The sequence below is a fragment of the Trichoderma atroviride genome, chromosome 1 (genome assembly GCF_020647795.1).
Source record: "Trichoderma atroviride chromosome 1, complete sequence".
Classification (NCBI taxonomy): domain Eukaryota; kingdom Fungi; phylum Ascomycota; class Sordariomycetes; order Hypocreales; family Hypocreaceae; genus Trichoderma; species Trichoderma atroviride.
Genome location: NC_089400.1, coordinates 2,231,390 through 2,247,718, shown reverse-complemented (window position 1 = coordinate 2,247,718; position 16,329 = coordinate 2,231,390). Strand labels below are relative to the sequence as shown.

The 16,329-nt window shown below is 52.6% G+C and overlaps 5 protein-coding genes across 5 annotated transcripts; 4 read left to right on the top strand and 1 right to left on the bottom strand.

Moving 5' to 3' along the window:
* Positions 1–1,321: 1,321 nt before the first annotated feature.
* Positions 1,322–2,521, top strand: TrAtP1_000840 (uncharacterized protein; the record flags this gene model as incomplete). The annotated part of the gene is made up of 2 exons (XM_066110738.1): positions 1,322–1,580; positions 2,430–2,521. The coding sequence occupies 2 exons, from the start codon at positions 1,322–1,324 to the stop codon at positions 2,519–2,521; spliced, it is 351 nt and encodes a 116-aa protein (XP_065966811.1).
* Positions 2,522–2,552: 31 nt separating this feature from the next.
* Positions 2,553–4,865, top strand: TrAtP1_000839 (uncharacterized protein; the record flags this gene model as incomplete). Its single annotated transcript, XM_066110737.1, has 1 exon — positions 2,553–4,865. The coding sequence occupies one exon, from the start codon at positions 2,553–2,555 to the stop codon at positions 4,863–4,865; it is 2,313 nt and encodes a 770-aa protein (XP_065966810.1).
* Positions 4,866–8,302: 3,437 nt separating this feature from the next.
* Positions 8,303–12,578, top strand: TrAtP1_000838 (uncharacterized protein). The gene is made up of 2 exons (XM_014090821.2): positions 8,303–9,465; positions 9,606–12,578. Exons 1-2 carry the CDS (start codon positions 8,917–8,919, stop codon positions 11,154–11,156), a joined length of 2,100 nt encoding a protein of 699 aa, XP_013946296.2. The 5' UTR covers positions 8,303–8,916; the 3' UTR covers positions 11,157–12,578.
* TrAtP1_000837 (uncharacterized protein) lies at positions 11,714–12,167 on the bottom strand (the record flags this gene model as incomplete). The annotated part of the gene is made up of 2 exons (XM_014090820.2): positions 11,714–12,014; positions 12,136–12,167. 2 exons carry the CDS (start codon positions 12,165–12,167, stop codon positions 11,714–11,716), a joined length of 333 nt encoding a protein of 110 aa, XP_013946295.1.
* Positions 12,579–12,804: 226 nt separating the features above from the next.
* On the top strand, positions 12,805–16,312 carry TrAtP1_000836 (uncharacterized protein). Its single transcript, XM_014090818.2, has 3 exons — positions 12,805–13,602; positions 13,699–14,007; positions 14,065–16,312. Exons 1-3 carry the CDS (start codon positions 13,545–13,547, stop codon positions 15,594–15,596), a joined length of 1,899 nt encoding a protein of 632 aa, XP_013946293.2. The 5' UTR covers positions 12,805–13,544; the 3' UTR covers positions 15,597–16,312.
* The last annotated feature ends 17 nt before the right edge of the window (positions 16,313–16,329 follow it).

The window sequence follows — 16,329 nt, the reverse complement described above, 5'->3', positions numbered from 1 at the left end:
AGCGATCACCAGGGGTCTGAGAGTCCCCAGCCAGGACCCGATGTCATGCCTCTGCGGTGTTGACAGAAGATGGGCCAAAGACTCCGTGCTGTAGTACTGTATGATGCCATTGCTTGGTCAAAGGCAGCACTGCAATCTCAGCGGCGCAGCATCAGGGCGATGTGGAGGTGATGGCGATGCTCAGTCCGTCGGCAGTCCGGCTGCACCTGAGGCAGAGCTCACGGGCGCGAACTTGGTGCTAGGTGACAGTCAGTGCGGTCGTTTGGGGGGGGCAGAGGGGCCTTTCTCGTGTGAGGATAGCTACAGTAGCTCGTGCCCATCGTGGGTTGTGTTTAGTCTGTGGCTCGCGACTTGAGCGAGTTGTTGGCTGATACAGCGCTTGTACCAGTACAGATGGCATTATTCAAGTGTACGGGACGCCCAAACCATCGTTGCGGGCCAATTCGAGCGAATGCTACTCTGGGCCAGGGCTGGTAATTACTTCAGGCGCCAGCATTTACCCGTATTCAATGCCCTCCCAAGCCCTCGTATGAGCCGTTGCCGGCATCTGCGTCTCTGGTAGAGTGCGGATACGGAGGTGCCAGGGTTGCCGCCAATTTGGGGGGGAATGGAAATGCGCATTCTTGTAGCAATTGATGCCAAGTATCGCGCTCAAGCGAGGGCTGCCTGGGTGAGATGGAAAAGCCCACAGGTGGGAAAGGGCGCTGCTGCTGATGTCATTGGTGTAGGCTGTGGTTCAGGGTCCATCGAGCCGTGTTGGGCACGAGAGGGAAGATGAACGAGCATACTAAAGAAACCAGAAAGAAAAATAAGAAAATAAAGCTGGTGCTAGCCCGTAAGACGACCGACTGAAATTGCTTATATGGAGGTGCTTATTCTTCCCCTCCTTGACCGAGCCCTCATTCGATGGTCTGCTTCGTGCATGGGATGGAAGCGGAAACGCTTCATACAGCACCTGCTAATAGCCGCTATGCTGGTACGAGGAGAGCACTTGCATAGCACTCGCATAGCACTGCTAGCACTAAGCTATTCGTAGCTCTGCAGGCGCCAAGGCACTTGAAGCCGGCGGCGTGATTGGCGGCTACCCCTTTTTCCACCTAAAAAAAAGGTGTCACTTCAGGAACGAATCTTGGCGCAAGGCAGGGGCTTTGCTAGCACGCCCGGGTCCTCTGCAAGTACCCCGGAGCCGAGCAGTACCTGTCATTAATGCCTCGATCCACTGCATTCCAGGTACCATGACGTCCGCTGAAACCTGGGGCCTACCCCGGGGCTGCGCCGATGGAACGCCACCTGCGCCCGCTGATTGGACGACGCGAGCGTGATGCACCGCAAAACACCAGCGATCCCCCCCCGGCTCGGCCTTGTAGCGGTACCTGCGCTCCATGCGCAGCGCCTCCTGCCCATCCTCGTGTCTCAAAGCGGGTTCCGCTGGCCGAGAGCTAGAGCCCAGCAGGGTAGGACGCAGGGCACGGCGCTGGAGGACGGGCAGGGGGGAGGCTCGTTCGTCCGCTGCAGCGTGCGAGGTGCGCCGGCCTGGTACCTGAGCGCCAGCATCGGCCAGGCACGGGCAGCGAGTACCGGTACCTGCGATGCGACCGGGGTGGTGTCGCAGCAGATTCTGTGCAGCCCACGCAGCTTCTCGCTCTGTCGCTCTCTCTAATCCTCCTCCTCCGCCTCCTCGTTTTCGCCTCTCTGTCTTCCCTTTACCTGTGGCTTGGTGGCTTTTTCCCCTTTCCTTCTTTTCGTGCTTGCGTTCGTCTTCGCCTTGACCTGCCTTGCAGACGCCGTAGCAGCAGCTTCGCCGGCCGTTGATTTCCACTTGTTGGCCGAGTTGCACTTTCTCCCTTGCGTCCTTTGCCTGTCTATCGCGCCGCTCTTTTTCGCCTTCTCTTCTCCTTCCGACTCCGAAAAACACCAAGATATTCGTTGCCGATTCTGGAATCTTCGCCGTTGACACGTCTGGAACGAGAGCGTTGAGAAAACGTTGATTTGCCTCTTCACTTGTTGATTCGCCTGGTCCATCTTCCCGACACACGGCCTTGCCTCTTCTCGCTCAACGGAAACCTGCCTGCACGCACCATTTTCGACGACTCGCCACGATTGCGCTTTTAGACCTCTAGATCGAGACTGTCACCACTACCACTATTCGCTCTTTTGAAAAAAACAGAAAAAAAAACGTCTTCTTTACAGAAACTACTCTCGCACGCCTGCTTATTAGATACATTCGTTATTGTTTTCACCGTATTATCATACGTTCTTGTCGCTACTTTTGTAACGACTGCCATTCATTTTTAGCTGTTTACCCGCCGATCGACGCTCACTTTTGGATCACGGGCCCTCTCTATTCACCAATTTTCACACACAACCTCTAACAGCAACGACCTGGCAGTGCCCTCGTTGCCAAGCTAACAATCGCCTCTCGGAATTAGAGAAGCTCTACGTTCAGAACCAGTATCACCGCAATGCGCTTATAGGAAACGATTTCTACATCACACCGAAAAAGATCTTGATATCGTCCTAACGCTGCCCTTGTGATTCCTCATCGAAGAGCAATGTCCTTACCGAAACCCCCTTCGTCTTTGGACGGTTCGTGCTCTGTCATTTATGACAACACGCTTTATTCATACTCACCCCAAGGATTCTTGTCCCTGTCTCTGGAAAGCGGCGCGGAATGGAAGAAGCTACCTGAGGGAGTGGCAGTGACTGGAGGGGCTTGCGTCGAAACCAACCCCAATGATGCTGCCAATGCCGCCCTCTTCATTGTTGGAGGAACCGGTGCAGGCGACTATAATGGGCTCCAAAAATACACCTTTTCAACGGGCAACTGGACAACCATCACCCCTTCGGTTCCGGTCACGCAGAACCGTTTGCACCACGGAGCCACCTATATCCAGGCCGACGATGTCATCTTGGTTTACGCCGGTAGTCAAGACGGCAGCACTGGTCCCTCCTCACAAACATTCACCATCCAGGCTTCTGAGCCGTACGCAGCTCGTTCGTTTCAATCCAGCGCCACGCCCGCCATTTCTCCCTTCCTTACGAGCTGGACCAACAGTGATGCTGCCATGATGAGCGGTGACGGCGTCGACGGCAACATCTACTGGTTCAACCCTCAAGCCGGCTGGAGATACTCTGGTGCCGGCTTGTCAAAGCCACTCAACACGGCTTCAGGCTCGGTGACTGCTGCGTTGATTTCTGGAGATGATGGATCCAAGAGTCTTTATACCTTTGACTTGTCACAGTCTCCCAACGCCGTCACCCGCACCATTGTACAAGATGCTGCCGGCAATCCCCTCCCCAGCTCAGCTCCTATTGCTGCACGCAGCATCGAGCAGCGCGAGTTGACCCTGGGCAACTGGCCCGACTACAACTCAACATTGGCCCCCACTACCACTCGAACAAATTTCGCCGTGGCCCAGGCACCCGACGGCACTGTAGTCTTTTCTGGTGGAAACGATCAGGTTCCACTTGCTATTTTCAATGCCGACAAGAATGGCTGGGTCGATGCGAAGGCTCTGTTGGATGATCAGCAGATATCCATTCAAGATATTTCTTCATCATCAACAACAACTACGGCGTCCAAGACCAAGACGACCTCCAGCACGCGGCACACGTCGACAACACACTCCACCTCGACCGCGACCACGGATTCCCCTTCGACAACTGGTTCGTTTACCGGTTCATTCACCGGCACCGCGACGGGGACTGCAGCCGCTGGTGTATCTGACTTGTCTGTCCCTGCCCTCCCAACTGGTAGCGGCAGTGCGAGTGACGACTCTGGTCCTAGCTCCAACGCAATTCTTGGCATCACTCTCGGAACCATTGCTGGATTCCTTGCGCTTCTTGGTCTTATTCTTCTCCTTCTTCGCTGCCGCAGAAGGCAACAGCTCCACCCTGAAACCGGAAAGCCAAAGACGCCTCCTATCAACGAAAAGAACAATGCTGTCTTTGCGCAGAGCACGTTTGCGAAAGGTACTCTTCCCCCACAAGTGACAAAGCAGTTCCAAGGCCACCAGCACACGGCATCTTCAGAGTCAACCTCTTCAATGGCGATTTTGATGGGCCGCGTGGGCCAGCACAAGCCAAGAAAGCTCAGCAACGATTTCAAGAGCCAGATTAGCAAGCCAATTCTCCAACCACAGCAGGCCCCTATTCTTTCCGTTTCTGACGAGAAGGGCGATCCTTTTGACGATTCAGCCGCCGAGCTTCGACCTCAAGAAGGGCTTGCAGGAGCAGATGATGGCACTCGAAGAAGTTCGGGCTGGAATAAATACTGGTCAGGAGGAAGTGCGCTGAACATTCTCGGATATGGAGCGTCACAGCCACCTGCACAAGCACAAGCACCCGCACCCGCCGCACCCGCACAAGTATCCGCACAAAGAGCCACGGTAGTATCGGACCGAAGCTCTCACTACTCACAGTCTCACTACTCACAAGCACCTACCACACGTAATGCCAGAGCAACGCAGGATTCAGCCACGGTTCCGCCTCTCAACTTTGAAGCCCCTCCTGGGATGAACAGAGTCAATACGGGAAGCCCTGTGGTTTCATCCTACCCGGATATCCCTTGGAAAGAGGGCATGGCGGGAAAGATTGAGCGGCCTGTCTCAGCAGTCTCGGCACTTTCAGCAACGTCGTCGGGCTATTCAAGCGGCATTCCTGAGAGTATCCAAGAGTCGTGGGATCCCACGCATGCCGGAAAGTCCTGGGGTGCCAACCGGGCTCCGAGCAGTGCATATGCTCCCAGCATAGTATCCAGCGCCCAGCCCCAAGGACTGGGCGTAAGCAAGCAGCCTAAGCTTGCCACGGCGTCGACATCGAATGACATGAGCTGGCTCAACCTTGGTGAGAATTCACGGGTGTGAGTCAAACGACATGATCATGGAGCAAAGTCTTTTGAGCGAAATTAATTTTTTTTTGATGAATTGGTCGGCTTATATCCTCGAATCTATTTTGGGCGCGGTATTCTCAGCGGCATGCCGCTTTAATTTTCTCTCACTCTCACTATCTCAATTTTTGTTTTATATTCCTCGCGGCCCGGAGCAGAGCAAACTCGCGTGTTCGTAATAGACATTGTACTGCCGGAAGCGCTGGTTCCTTTGAAGGAATCACTACGCATCGCAATCTCGACCTGAGCTAGCCTGGACGCCTAGATACGTGTTCGTTATCTTGGCCTCACAACATAGCTTGGCGTCGATATCTCTGTTTGGACATATTGGACTCATACTCTTGTTTTCTTTTCATTTTCTTTTTCATTTTCTTTTCTGTACATTCTAGAAGCAAAGGCCCGGGCTTGGCCGTTTTCCTTGCGTGTCTTGCGATTGATGTTACCACCTCCCTATAAGTAATTCGCTGGATGGAAGTTGGAGCAAGTAGATGTTAGATGTTGGTGCGGATGGGGTAGATGGGGTAGATGTGGATAGAGTTGATGATGGGGGTAGGAGGTGGATGGAAAGAAGGGGGGATTTTGATAGAGCTAGGAGCATGGGTATGGATGTTGAGCTGTAGGTAGCTGTCGAGAGGTGAAGGAAGAGGATGAGTAGGAGAAAATATGACAATCTGTGTGTTGTTCTTAAGTAATGGCTCGATTCTGCATAGTGAATGTGAGTGACTGAATATGCAAGTTATCTGAGTAAATGTAGGCAGGTGACGTTGAGCGATCTTCCAGCGACATCTCTCCTATCGATAAGGCGATCATCACATTGCATACTGGAGTGCAGAGAGTTCCGAAGGCCTCATGCACCTATTCAGCCGGAATGCGGCACGTCAAAAGCATGGCTGCAGCCTTTGCAGAATGAATAAAACGGCCCTGGCCAATGGGATTTGCGAAGCTGGAAATAAGCTTGCAGCTTCAGCTTGCAGCTTCAGCTTGCTTCGAGTTTTGCCTATCAGCTTATCAAGCGAGCTAGCGGGGCTTGGCCTGGTTGAGCCAAGCTCAGACATTCTTTTTTGGAAGTGGGGAGAGTGAAGATGTATTGATTGGCAACATGAAGGGGATCCAATCACATGAAATTTTTAGAACGACTTATTAGAGCGTGCTGTACCGTGCCGTGGCGACTCGAGTTCTTCTTTTCTGTGCCGGGGCCTCATTTCAGAGACTCGTACGAGATAGAGATGGAGATAATCTTTTGTAGGGAATGCATTACGAGGTCGGAGATGGGCTGTCCACTGTGTGGATATCTGTTTCTTTGCTTCTTGTACAAGTAAGTTGTTGGCTTCTTCATGCTTCTGAAATGGCAATATACGGTCCAAAAGGGGAAATATAGAGTAATGCATACTACCCATACAAGTAGAAGAAGCAAGGAATAAGAGAGAAAAAAGACAAGTGATAAATGACTGTTATGCAGCAGAAACCAACATCGGGCTCTTTTCGTCCATAGCTTTCGTCCCATGGCCACTAGCGCAGGATGCTAGTAGGTGTTATTTGGCACTAACGAGGAATATGGAGAATGCAAGGAACGCTGCTTGTGCTCTTCTGCTTCGTTTTTTTTTTTTTTTTTTTTTTTTTTTACCGTTCTGCCGCCTGTCACTTTATTATACTTTTGCTTTATTTCTTAGGAGCTTTTCGGTGTTGAAGGTTCGTAGGGGTGGACAGGTTGAAGTGCCGAAATGGAAGGAAAAGAAGGCTCATGTAAAGAGTCTAGAAACCTTGGGTAGTCCTCTGGGTATGCGCTAATTTCTTCCTTCTCTTTGACAAGATGCGGCTATTGATGGCCACGGACGTTGGACTTTGTCCTTGTATAAACTCACTGTACCTGTTTCCCATTGATACTCGTTACTACAATTCAATATCGATACAAATAAATCAGCGCTGGAGCTCTGGCGGGGTTTCAAAGCCCACGTGCGAGGGCGAGAATACGCTCCACGGGGAATTACAGCGAGCGCCGAAGGAGAAAAAAGATGCGCAGGTGAGGTTTTTGGTCCGCTTCCCACTGTTTTTTTTTTCTTGGAACCCCCACTTCTAGCGAGCGACCCTGGATTCAAAAAAGAAGAGGGTCTCGAGTGCCCCCCCTCGGCTAGGTTTACCGGCCGCTGGCTCCAAATCTGGGAGGATGAGGAATTTAATATGCAACCGGAGCATGATGGAGAGACGGGCGCTCTCAGTTCGCGACAAGCCGGAAAGTGCGCCGCGCGGGTGGGAGGGTACATAGATGGAGGGCTGGATGGTAACCCTTTTTAGATTCCTTGCACTCCGTGCATATGGGCGGTATCTGGTGATCGCGAACAAGCCACCGTCGCCAGGCAGGCTTCGATCTGGAGGGTAGATTCGAGCCAATGGGCGGGCTGGACTTGGCCTGCTGTGTTTGGTGTGTTGTGTTGGGCGAGGGCCATGCCGCCGTATGTAGATGCAGGGGAGGGCCGGGTTTTCTGTCACCTTTTCAATCCATCTTCTTGCTTCTCGGCATCTTGCCTTTTCTCCCCTTGCAACAGCACTAACCGGGTAACGCAGATGATAGTGCCGAGTAAATACCTACCTGGTAAAGTGGTGGAATGCGGAATAGGAGAGGCCTCGTCTTGATTCATCCAGCCTATATGGATCTGACTCGAGGAGCGACGGCTCTCCCCACAGGCCGTAATAGCATACGGCGTAGTCCAGACATTAGCAACGCTGCCAGCTTCGGAGGCCTTCGTGTTCCATGCTTTTTTTTTCCTTTGAGATTATTTTCTCCAGCGCTTACAAGTCAGAACTCGGCCCGTAGGCACATACAGTATAGGTGTTATGGAGTCTCCGTGGAGCATAGCCTGCAGAGGGCAAAGGATTTGGGCTGGGGACCCCATCTTGGAGCTCAACGCTCCTAGAAGGCGACAAGTCTCCTATTAGGAAGAGGGCAGCTGGAACACGGATGGCTTCCCACAGTGCGGTCACAGGCTTCTATATTCTCTTCTCGGGCGCTGTAGGATCACATCTATAGTCCTAGAACCTGCAGCCCGCAGTTGGAGTGCTGTTAGTGCCGTCTCGGCTTGTCCTGCGTCTGCACTATCGTTCCAGTCCTTTTTGGGCGTGACAGCCGACCTAAACCTTGCAGCAGTAGTTTAGGAGCCCTGGAAGAGAAAGAAAGTTGTCGCTGTCCAGTGAATGACAGGGCCATGCGCCGAGCTTCTTTAGCACCTGGCACCGCTGTGGCCGCTAGTCCCCCCTAGCACTCGGCCACGCGAGATCCGCTGCTGCGATCCCCCACCTGCTGCCACACTGACCACATGCACTGGCATCGCTAGCGAACGGCACTACAAGCACCAAGAGACGTGCCGCCGGGCCCTGTTACCTGCCTCTCAGTGGCCTCTTTTTTTTTTTTTTTTCTCTCCTCAGCCCCGGAGATTGACCCCATCCGGGCCTTTTTCTTCGCTCGCGCTCTTGGCCTTTTCTTCATCCCTCATTCGCCCTGTTGCTGCTTCTCCTGGCCATCGACGCTGTCGTGCTTGCGGCCTTGACCATCGCCAGATGCTGCTTCAGCGACCGGCTTGCCAACGACTTCTCGACCCCCTTACCGTTGCGTCACTATTCGCCAATTGCTGAGCCCTATCTGCGGTACGGCCTTTGTCCGATTTGCTGCCGCTACTCCCCGACCGAAGCGCTCTTCGCTACCCCGACATTTCTTCAACCAACGGCGGGATCGTCATCTTCTTTCGGATTTCTATTTGCCTTTGCTTTCTCTTCTCCGCCTATTCTCCTTTGGCTTTTTTTTTTTAAGAGACAAAGTCTCGGGAGAGCGGTGTCCGAGAACCGCTACTCGCACTGTGGGCACACTACTGTGAAGGGAAAAAGGTGTGTCGCAACGACGCCTTGGGCTGGGACTCGATCGCCGAATATCTTTTGATTTGGGTCTTTATCGCTACGGACGAGGGTGCGGGTTTTCTTCTTCTTCTTTTTCTTATTCAGAGAGGTCCCCATTTCGGCGCACCTCCAAACACAGAGCCATGATGAGCTCTGCGACGTGGAATACGCAGGACCAGGCCATGGCCGCGGCCTCGGAGGACGACTTCCAGCAGTTTCTCGACATCAGCGGCATGGCCAACATGGGCGACGGAATGCAATTTGATTTCCAGGGTTTCCAGGATGACGGCTCCCACTCCATCATGGCGCAGCCTCGACAGACGGCCGACGCGCTCATGAGCGACACAGATCCCTCCAGCATGATCGCCAGAAGCGACGGCTTGCTACAGAACCACACGCCGGCCATGGCGCCGCTGCCGTCCCACATGATGCCGGCGTCAGCGTCGCACGAGGCGATTTCCAACATCGACGCCCAGATCCAGTATCTCCAACAGCAGAAGTTCCAGCAACAGCAGCGGCAACTTCAGGAGCAGCAGGCCACTTTCTTCGTCAACCAAGGCCATTCTGTGCCTCCGACACCGCAGAGCCTGGAGATGACGCCTGGTAGTGGCCAGTTTTACTCCCAGGCTGAGCAGATGCCGTCAAGAGGTGCCTATGATAGGGGTTACCATCAACGGCTGGCCGAGCAGGATGTGAGTTACCCTTTGTTAATTTTCAATTTTTTCTTCTCTTTTCTCTTTTTCTTGTCCTCTGCCTTTTTTTTTTTTTTTTTTTTTTTTTTTTTTTTTTGATCTGGTGAGTTGGAACTATTTTCTAACAGGATAATTCTTAGATGGCATTTACACCTCTTGTCTCGCCTGCTGTCACCCCTCTGGATCCCCATTTCAATATGGATGGTGCCTTTACTGTGCCAGGAGCGTACTTTAGTCCCCTCACTTCGCCAGCACTCCATGCTCAGAATGATTCATCATCAAACTACGACCACAACACTCACTCAAACAACTCACCGATAGACATGGACCTCGAGCCCCTCATCGTCCCTGCCGTCAACTTGGACCTCTCAAAAAAGACAAGAAAGACACAGGCCACCAAAGCCAGGAGTAAGCCTGGCGTCAAGAGCTCACCCATTTCGAAACCACTGAGACGAAAGACTGGCCCTAGCCCGGCTATGGTATCCCAGGTGCTGAGCGAAGTTGAAGAGAGGAATCTGCAAATTGAGCACGGGCTACTTCCATTGCCTGCTGCTTCTACTGATGGGTCAGACGAAAATGCATCCGTCTCGCCAGAGAACCTTTCAGAAATGCCTCCTCCCCCGATTCCCGCCAGGCGCTCAATGAGCAAATCGCCCTATATAAGGCCGCAGACGAATATGCAGCCAAATCACGCAACTGCTCTGCTCGAAGAACAGCACCTCCCTCACCCTGCCACGCCAGCTTCGCTGATGAAGCTGCCTGCCTCCAAGACAAAGAAGCTCACAACAAGCCATCAAGAGCCTCAGCTATCCGACAATATCGAATCACTTGAACTTCCTGAATCAATATCGAACCCGACTCTGGCTGGTAGCCTCGCCAACGTCCGAATTGCTTCCCAAACTCCTCGACCTGAGCCGAGCACGGCATCCAAGGGAGTCACGTTTCAGTCTATGCCTTCACCGATTGTGAGAGCAACAGGAACATCGTCAGCAACCCAGAGCCCTGTTCTACTGCCTGGGCCAGCTAGCTCTAGCCAGCGAAAGACACCGCAGCTCTCCGCCCGCAACAGCCGTAAGCGGTCTACGGGTTCGATCCACGCCTCTCCGGCTTTGCTACCCAGGATATCTCCCAATATCAAACCCCTACTTCCCGGCACGCCTGGAATGTCTGTTGAGGACCATGCGTCGCGACTGCTAATGTCAAAATCGAACTATCAAAACATCTTGGAAGGCAACCAAGTCCCCGGTGTATCTTACCCCAGCGAGCTGTCGACAAATCTCACGTCAAAGCGGACATCACACAAAATCGCCGAACAAGGTCGCCGTAACCGAATCAACTCTGCTTTGCAGATCATGGCAAGCCTCCTTCCGGAAGGCAAGAATAAGATAGTTTCGGGTGACGACAGCGAACAAAAGGACGGCAAGCAAGCTCACGCGTCAAACAGCAAAGCCAGCGTCGTGGAAAATGCCATTGTCCATATGAAGACGCTCGAGAAGGAGAATGGGGACTTGAAGCAAGAGCTTCAGGCCTTGAAAGAGCAGCTTGAGAAGCTGACAGGATCAAACGGCGGCAGTGTCGATAAGACGCTGCCAATGATTAATGAGGAGCAATGCGCCGGCGGGGGACCGGATGCCCAAGGAGACATGAAAATGGCCAACGAGGCAGCAGACGAGCCTCAAAAGGCCAGCTGACGTTGACACCAGAGAGCATACATATGTGTGGAGCAGAAGCATTACGAGCTGGAGCGGGAATAAGGTGTTATTAATGGGATACGATCATTATACATGATTTTGCGTCGTGTGGTGTTTCCGGTTGGCAAGGAGTGGAAGAACGGGGAAGAATTATGACATATTTGGGTGGCCTTTTTCACGATTTCTCAGTGTTTGATTCCCCCCTTTCTTACTTTCTTTCTTCTTGGTATGCATTGATGTCAAATGGGGAGACGTGTTTCTTGTTTTCGCTCTTGATTTGGCTTTCTTCTTCTTTTTTTGTTTCTTTATTATCTTATTATATGCATGATAGTGTAATCTAGACTCTGTGGAGAGTAAAATCCTGAATATCACTACGCAACTGAAGGCGTATCATTTCTTCGTCATACAATTTTCATGATGTCTATCGAGAGGTAGTCGACATTGTCGTATCGTTCGTTCTAGGTGGTTGGTACTGCTCAAGTGCCATCGTGGTATGGTATAGGTATATAGCGGTGTTTCACATTGTATTAGGCATGGGGCAGCTGTGGGATATATTTTTACGGAGACTTGATTGCTGCCTTGCTCTCTGCCGCCAAAACGTCGACGTCTAGTTGTTCCATGACCTCCAAGACCAGCTTGAGGCCTTCCATGAACGAGTTGACGGCAACTCGCAGCATGCGATTCGTCGTTGCCTGGTATTCCACCCGCAGCACTTGCGCACTCTCCTCGGGCTCCGTCGACGAAGTCGAGACGATGGAGAAGTGTCTCTGGACGAGGGGCGACAGCTCGGGATCGACTTGGAGGGCCTTGAGGGCCGTGGAGGCGAGTCGGGGCGTGGGCAAGGGAATTTGCAGATGTCTGTGAGGAACCAAGATTCTGAGTGTTAGAGATTGAGAAGATGCCTATTGGAGAGAGAGGGGAAAGTTGGAACTAAAAATATCATCGATTGGCAGGGAAACGAGGGGACATTGTAACTTGCATGCTGCATGGGAACTTGGGATCGGAACTCATTGTGGCGGGACAACCGGCCAGCGGCGGGGGAGTGATTTGATTGAGACCGAGACAACGGCGCAGTTTTGTTTTTCTTTTCTTTGTTTCTGTTTTTCTTTCTTGGTTTTGATATGGGTAATCTTCTTTTTTTTTTTCTTTGTTGTGCTGGTGCTTTGATGATTTTGGTTTGACAAAGGACGGGCCTCTGCGCTCTCTCTTTTTTAAATTATTTCTTCGTCTTCGTTTGTTTCGTTCGACAGGGTTTTAAGCGATGGCAGCTGAGTGGCTGATGCGCGTCAGGATAACAGACCGGGGGGGCGGTTGCTGTGGATCTGCAGTCGTCGACGGCGTCTGGTATGCGAGGAATGGGAAAATGGAAGCTTTTGCGCCCTGATGATGTGACGATGGGTAGTGCGCGTGGAATGGAAGCATCAGCCACAAAGTAGTGTGGCGCGAGCAGGCGTCGAGGCCCAACTGTGGGCAGAAGACACACACAGCGGCGGGGGTACGTATCTCCGCAGCAGCAACGCAAAGGCTAGCAGAGTGCCAGCAGAGCATCAGCTTGGACCATGTTGTGATGTTGCCGTGGCGACGCAGCCGCGACCCGCCATAACAGCGCATGCGCTGGCTCTAGGCGTTGGCGAAACAGGCTTCATAGGGGCTGAAGGCGCCCTGTAAGCATAACATCTGCAGCTAAACACCCCCCCTGTTACAAAAACACCGTGACGGCCCATACATATCACCAGGTTCCAAGCATCACTTTTTCTCTTGATTCTCTCCTCTCGCTTCCCCTCCCGCTCACGGCTTCTTCCTTTCCTCCTTCCACCCTCTTCCTATCTCCTCCCTCCCCAAACGAAGGCTTGGCTGTCCAAGTCATATCTTTGCTTGGAAGCTCTCTGGTTGAATAGCATTGACGGGAGAAGAGACGGGAAACCGAGAGAGAGAGAGAAACGGAGAACCGCAAAGGCGTATCCATCGTGCAGTCGCCGCAACCACATACACCCCGGAATATCCGCTATCCCGCGACGAATTAATTCTTCCCTTTGCGACGAGACGAAGAGACTCATCGACGGTGGAGTAATTGTGGCTTCAATTGAGTTTACTTTGGTGGATTTCTTTTTCTGATAAAATCAAAAAATCCCACCGAAGCCAACCCCCCTTTTACAAAGTGTCGTTTGTGTTGTTTACATTAACCGGATCACACGACCCTTTTTTTTGGAGCTTCACCGCAGCTTTTTAATCTCCCTTGTTCTTTTTGCTTTGCGCATCTGCACCCGCGTGCGCATCGGTATCCCGTTTTGCATTCTCAATCAGCATTTTACAGTTTTGTGGTATATTAGAATTGTTTGTTGAAACACCGATTTGCTGCTGCCCTCTGCGAGAAGCGAGCCTGGAAATATGGCTCCTGCTACCAGACATTCCCAGAACCTGGGCCATGTAGTCGAATACATTCCTGGTATGTGTTTTTGAACGAATTACCGAGATTTCTTCTCGACGGCGTGCAATTGCATTCTACTCTTTTCTGGCGCTGACAGTTTGGCTCGATTCACAGACCGACTATATCTCGGCGCCTACGTGCGCACCCCGGATCCAGACACGCCGCTGCCCGGCACCGAATCGCCCCGGAAACGAGCGTCTCGATATGCCGACGGCGCTGCTCCGGCGCCTCTGGTGACCAACAAAAACCCGCCCTGCTACTTCACCGTCGACGACACTCTGCTGTACAACGCGTTCCACCACGACTTTGGCCCTCTGCACATCGGCCACCTGTACCGGTTTGCCATCAAGTTCCACGATATCCTGGGCGCCAAGGAGAACCGGGATCGGCCCATTGTCTTCTACAGTCTCGCTGACCCGAGAAGTGAGTCTACCGTCTGCGCTCCATAGTGGCCCAACTAACGGATTCAAATCATGATAGGCCGCGCAAATGCTGCTTGCATGCTGGCTTGCTACATGGTTCTGATCCAAAACTGGCCGCCTCACCTGGCCTTGGCCCCGATTGCTCAGATCGACCCTCCGTTGATGCCCTTCCGAGACGCCGGCTACAGCCAGGCCGACTACGGAATCAGCGTCCAAGATGTAGTCTACGGCGTTTGGAAGGCCAAGGAGGAAAAGTGCTGCGACTTGGACAACTTTGACTTGGACCAGTACGAGATGTATGAGCGGGTCGAGCACGGCGACTTCAACTGGATCACGCCCAACTTCCTTGCTTTTGCCTCTCCCCAGCACGCGCCGGTGGCCAAGATTACCGAAGGCTCCGAGCTCTATCCGCTGCTACCTAGAGATGTCGCCGCAGTTGAAGATCACCCGCTTCTTCCCCAGCCCTTCAAGAATGTGCTCTCCCACTTTAGCGAACGCAACATTGGCCTGGTCGTCCGGTTGAACTCACATCTCTACTCTCCGTCTTATTTCGAGTCCATGGGAATCCAGCACATTGACATGATATTCGATGACGGAACCTGCCCACCTCTTTCCATGGTTCGCAAGTTCATTCGCATGGCCCACGAGACCATCACCGTCAAGAAGAGGGGCGTGGCTGTTCACTGCAAGGCTGGTCTGGGGCGTACTGGCTGCCTCATTGGCGCCTATCTGATCTACCGCCATGGTTTCACCGCCAACGAGGTTATTTCTTTCATGCGGTTTATGAGACCTGGCATGGTTGTTGGGCCTCAGCAGCACTGGCTGCATCTGAATCAGGGAACATTCCGCGAGTGGTGGATCGAGGAGCGCATCGAGCGAAAGCTCAGAAGGGAGTTTGCCGCTGCCGCCGCCGCTGCTGCTGGTGGCCACCAAGTGCCGAGCACACCTATGCGAGCTACCAAGAGTTCGCGAAACCTGCAGGCCACGACACCCTCCAACCGAAGCCCATCCAACCGCACACCACTCAGCGAGGTGGACCACGATCGAAGTAGCAATGTCGGGGTCCATGAGGACTATCTACCAGCGCCAACACCTGGCCAGCCACGAAAGGGAGCACGAGATCGTTACCAACACTATGGTAGATCGGGCTCTGAGGAGCAGATGTTGGCACAAGCAGCAGAGGCGGCTGCTGCGGCGCCACCGCCTCAACGTCGATCCCAGGGGAACCCAGAGCCGGAGGAAGAGCAGCTGCACCACTTGCGGATGCGAAAGCAGCGCAAAGCGGCCCAGTCATCCAACCGAAATACCGAAAAGACGTCAACAAGTCAGAACGCAGGTTATGTGATTGACAATGACGCTTCTTTTGATGCCGAGAATATAGGCACCGTCAAGCCCAAATCTGCGGAAAGGCCCTCCAGCCAGTCTGGCACGCTTGCCAAGGTGCGCGCGAGACGGCAAGCGGCGGATTCACCGCTGCGGTCCAAGGAATCTGCTGGTGTCCGCAAGACGAGTGGCCGCGTGGGTAGCGCCGGGGCAGGCATATCACCAGCGGCATCGTCGACTGCTCGAAGAGTCTCGGGCACGTCCTAGGGGACCGTGACGAGGCGGCGAGCCGGAGCGGCCATTCACCGGGAAATGGCTGAGCACCTTGTAAACTTTTCATCTTAACGATCATGACTTGACGTTTTATTCTATCACGAGCGATTCATGCGTATGCATATACACGGGCGTTTTAGTATTCCAAGGCGCGACGGGCGAGAAGCAGGATGATTGACTTTTATACCACCATATCACCACCACCACCAATACCACTTGCTACTACAACGCTGGAAGTTGTTGTCTTGAAGTTGCCAGAAGAAAGCTGACGATGGAGAGCTGACGTACACTCAAGAGAGAGAGAGAGAGAATGAGGAATGAGGAACGAGAAAGCTACGATGGCGACGGCGCAATGGACGGAAAGGCAAAGGACGGAATCTGGTGTATATTGGTTTTTTTTTTCTACTCTTAACGTTTTTTTTCTCTAGCATGGTACTGGTTATCCCCCTTTTTTTTTTTTTTTTTTTTTTTGCGGTTTCATCCAGCTCTTTTTCCCCTTATCTCTTCTTTTTCTCTTTCTTCTTCTCTTCTTGCTCTTCAATACCTTTTGTCCTCTTTTTTTAAGCTACTACAACTGCCGACTTGGACTACTGAGTGTTGGAATTTTCAGGATTTGGGTAATGCAATATTGCTGATGTTGGTTGCTTGTTTGGCTATGGAAACAAAGGGGAGTGGTGGCGGGAGGGTGTTTGTTCATATATCAATTTGTTGCATGATATTCAAATCA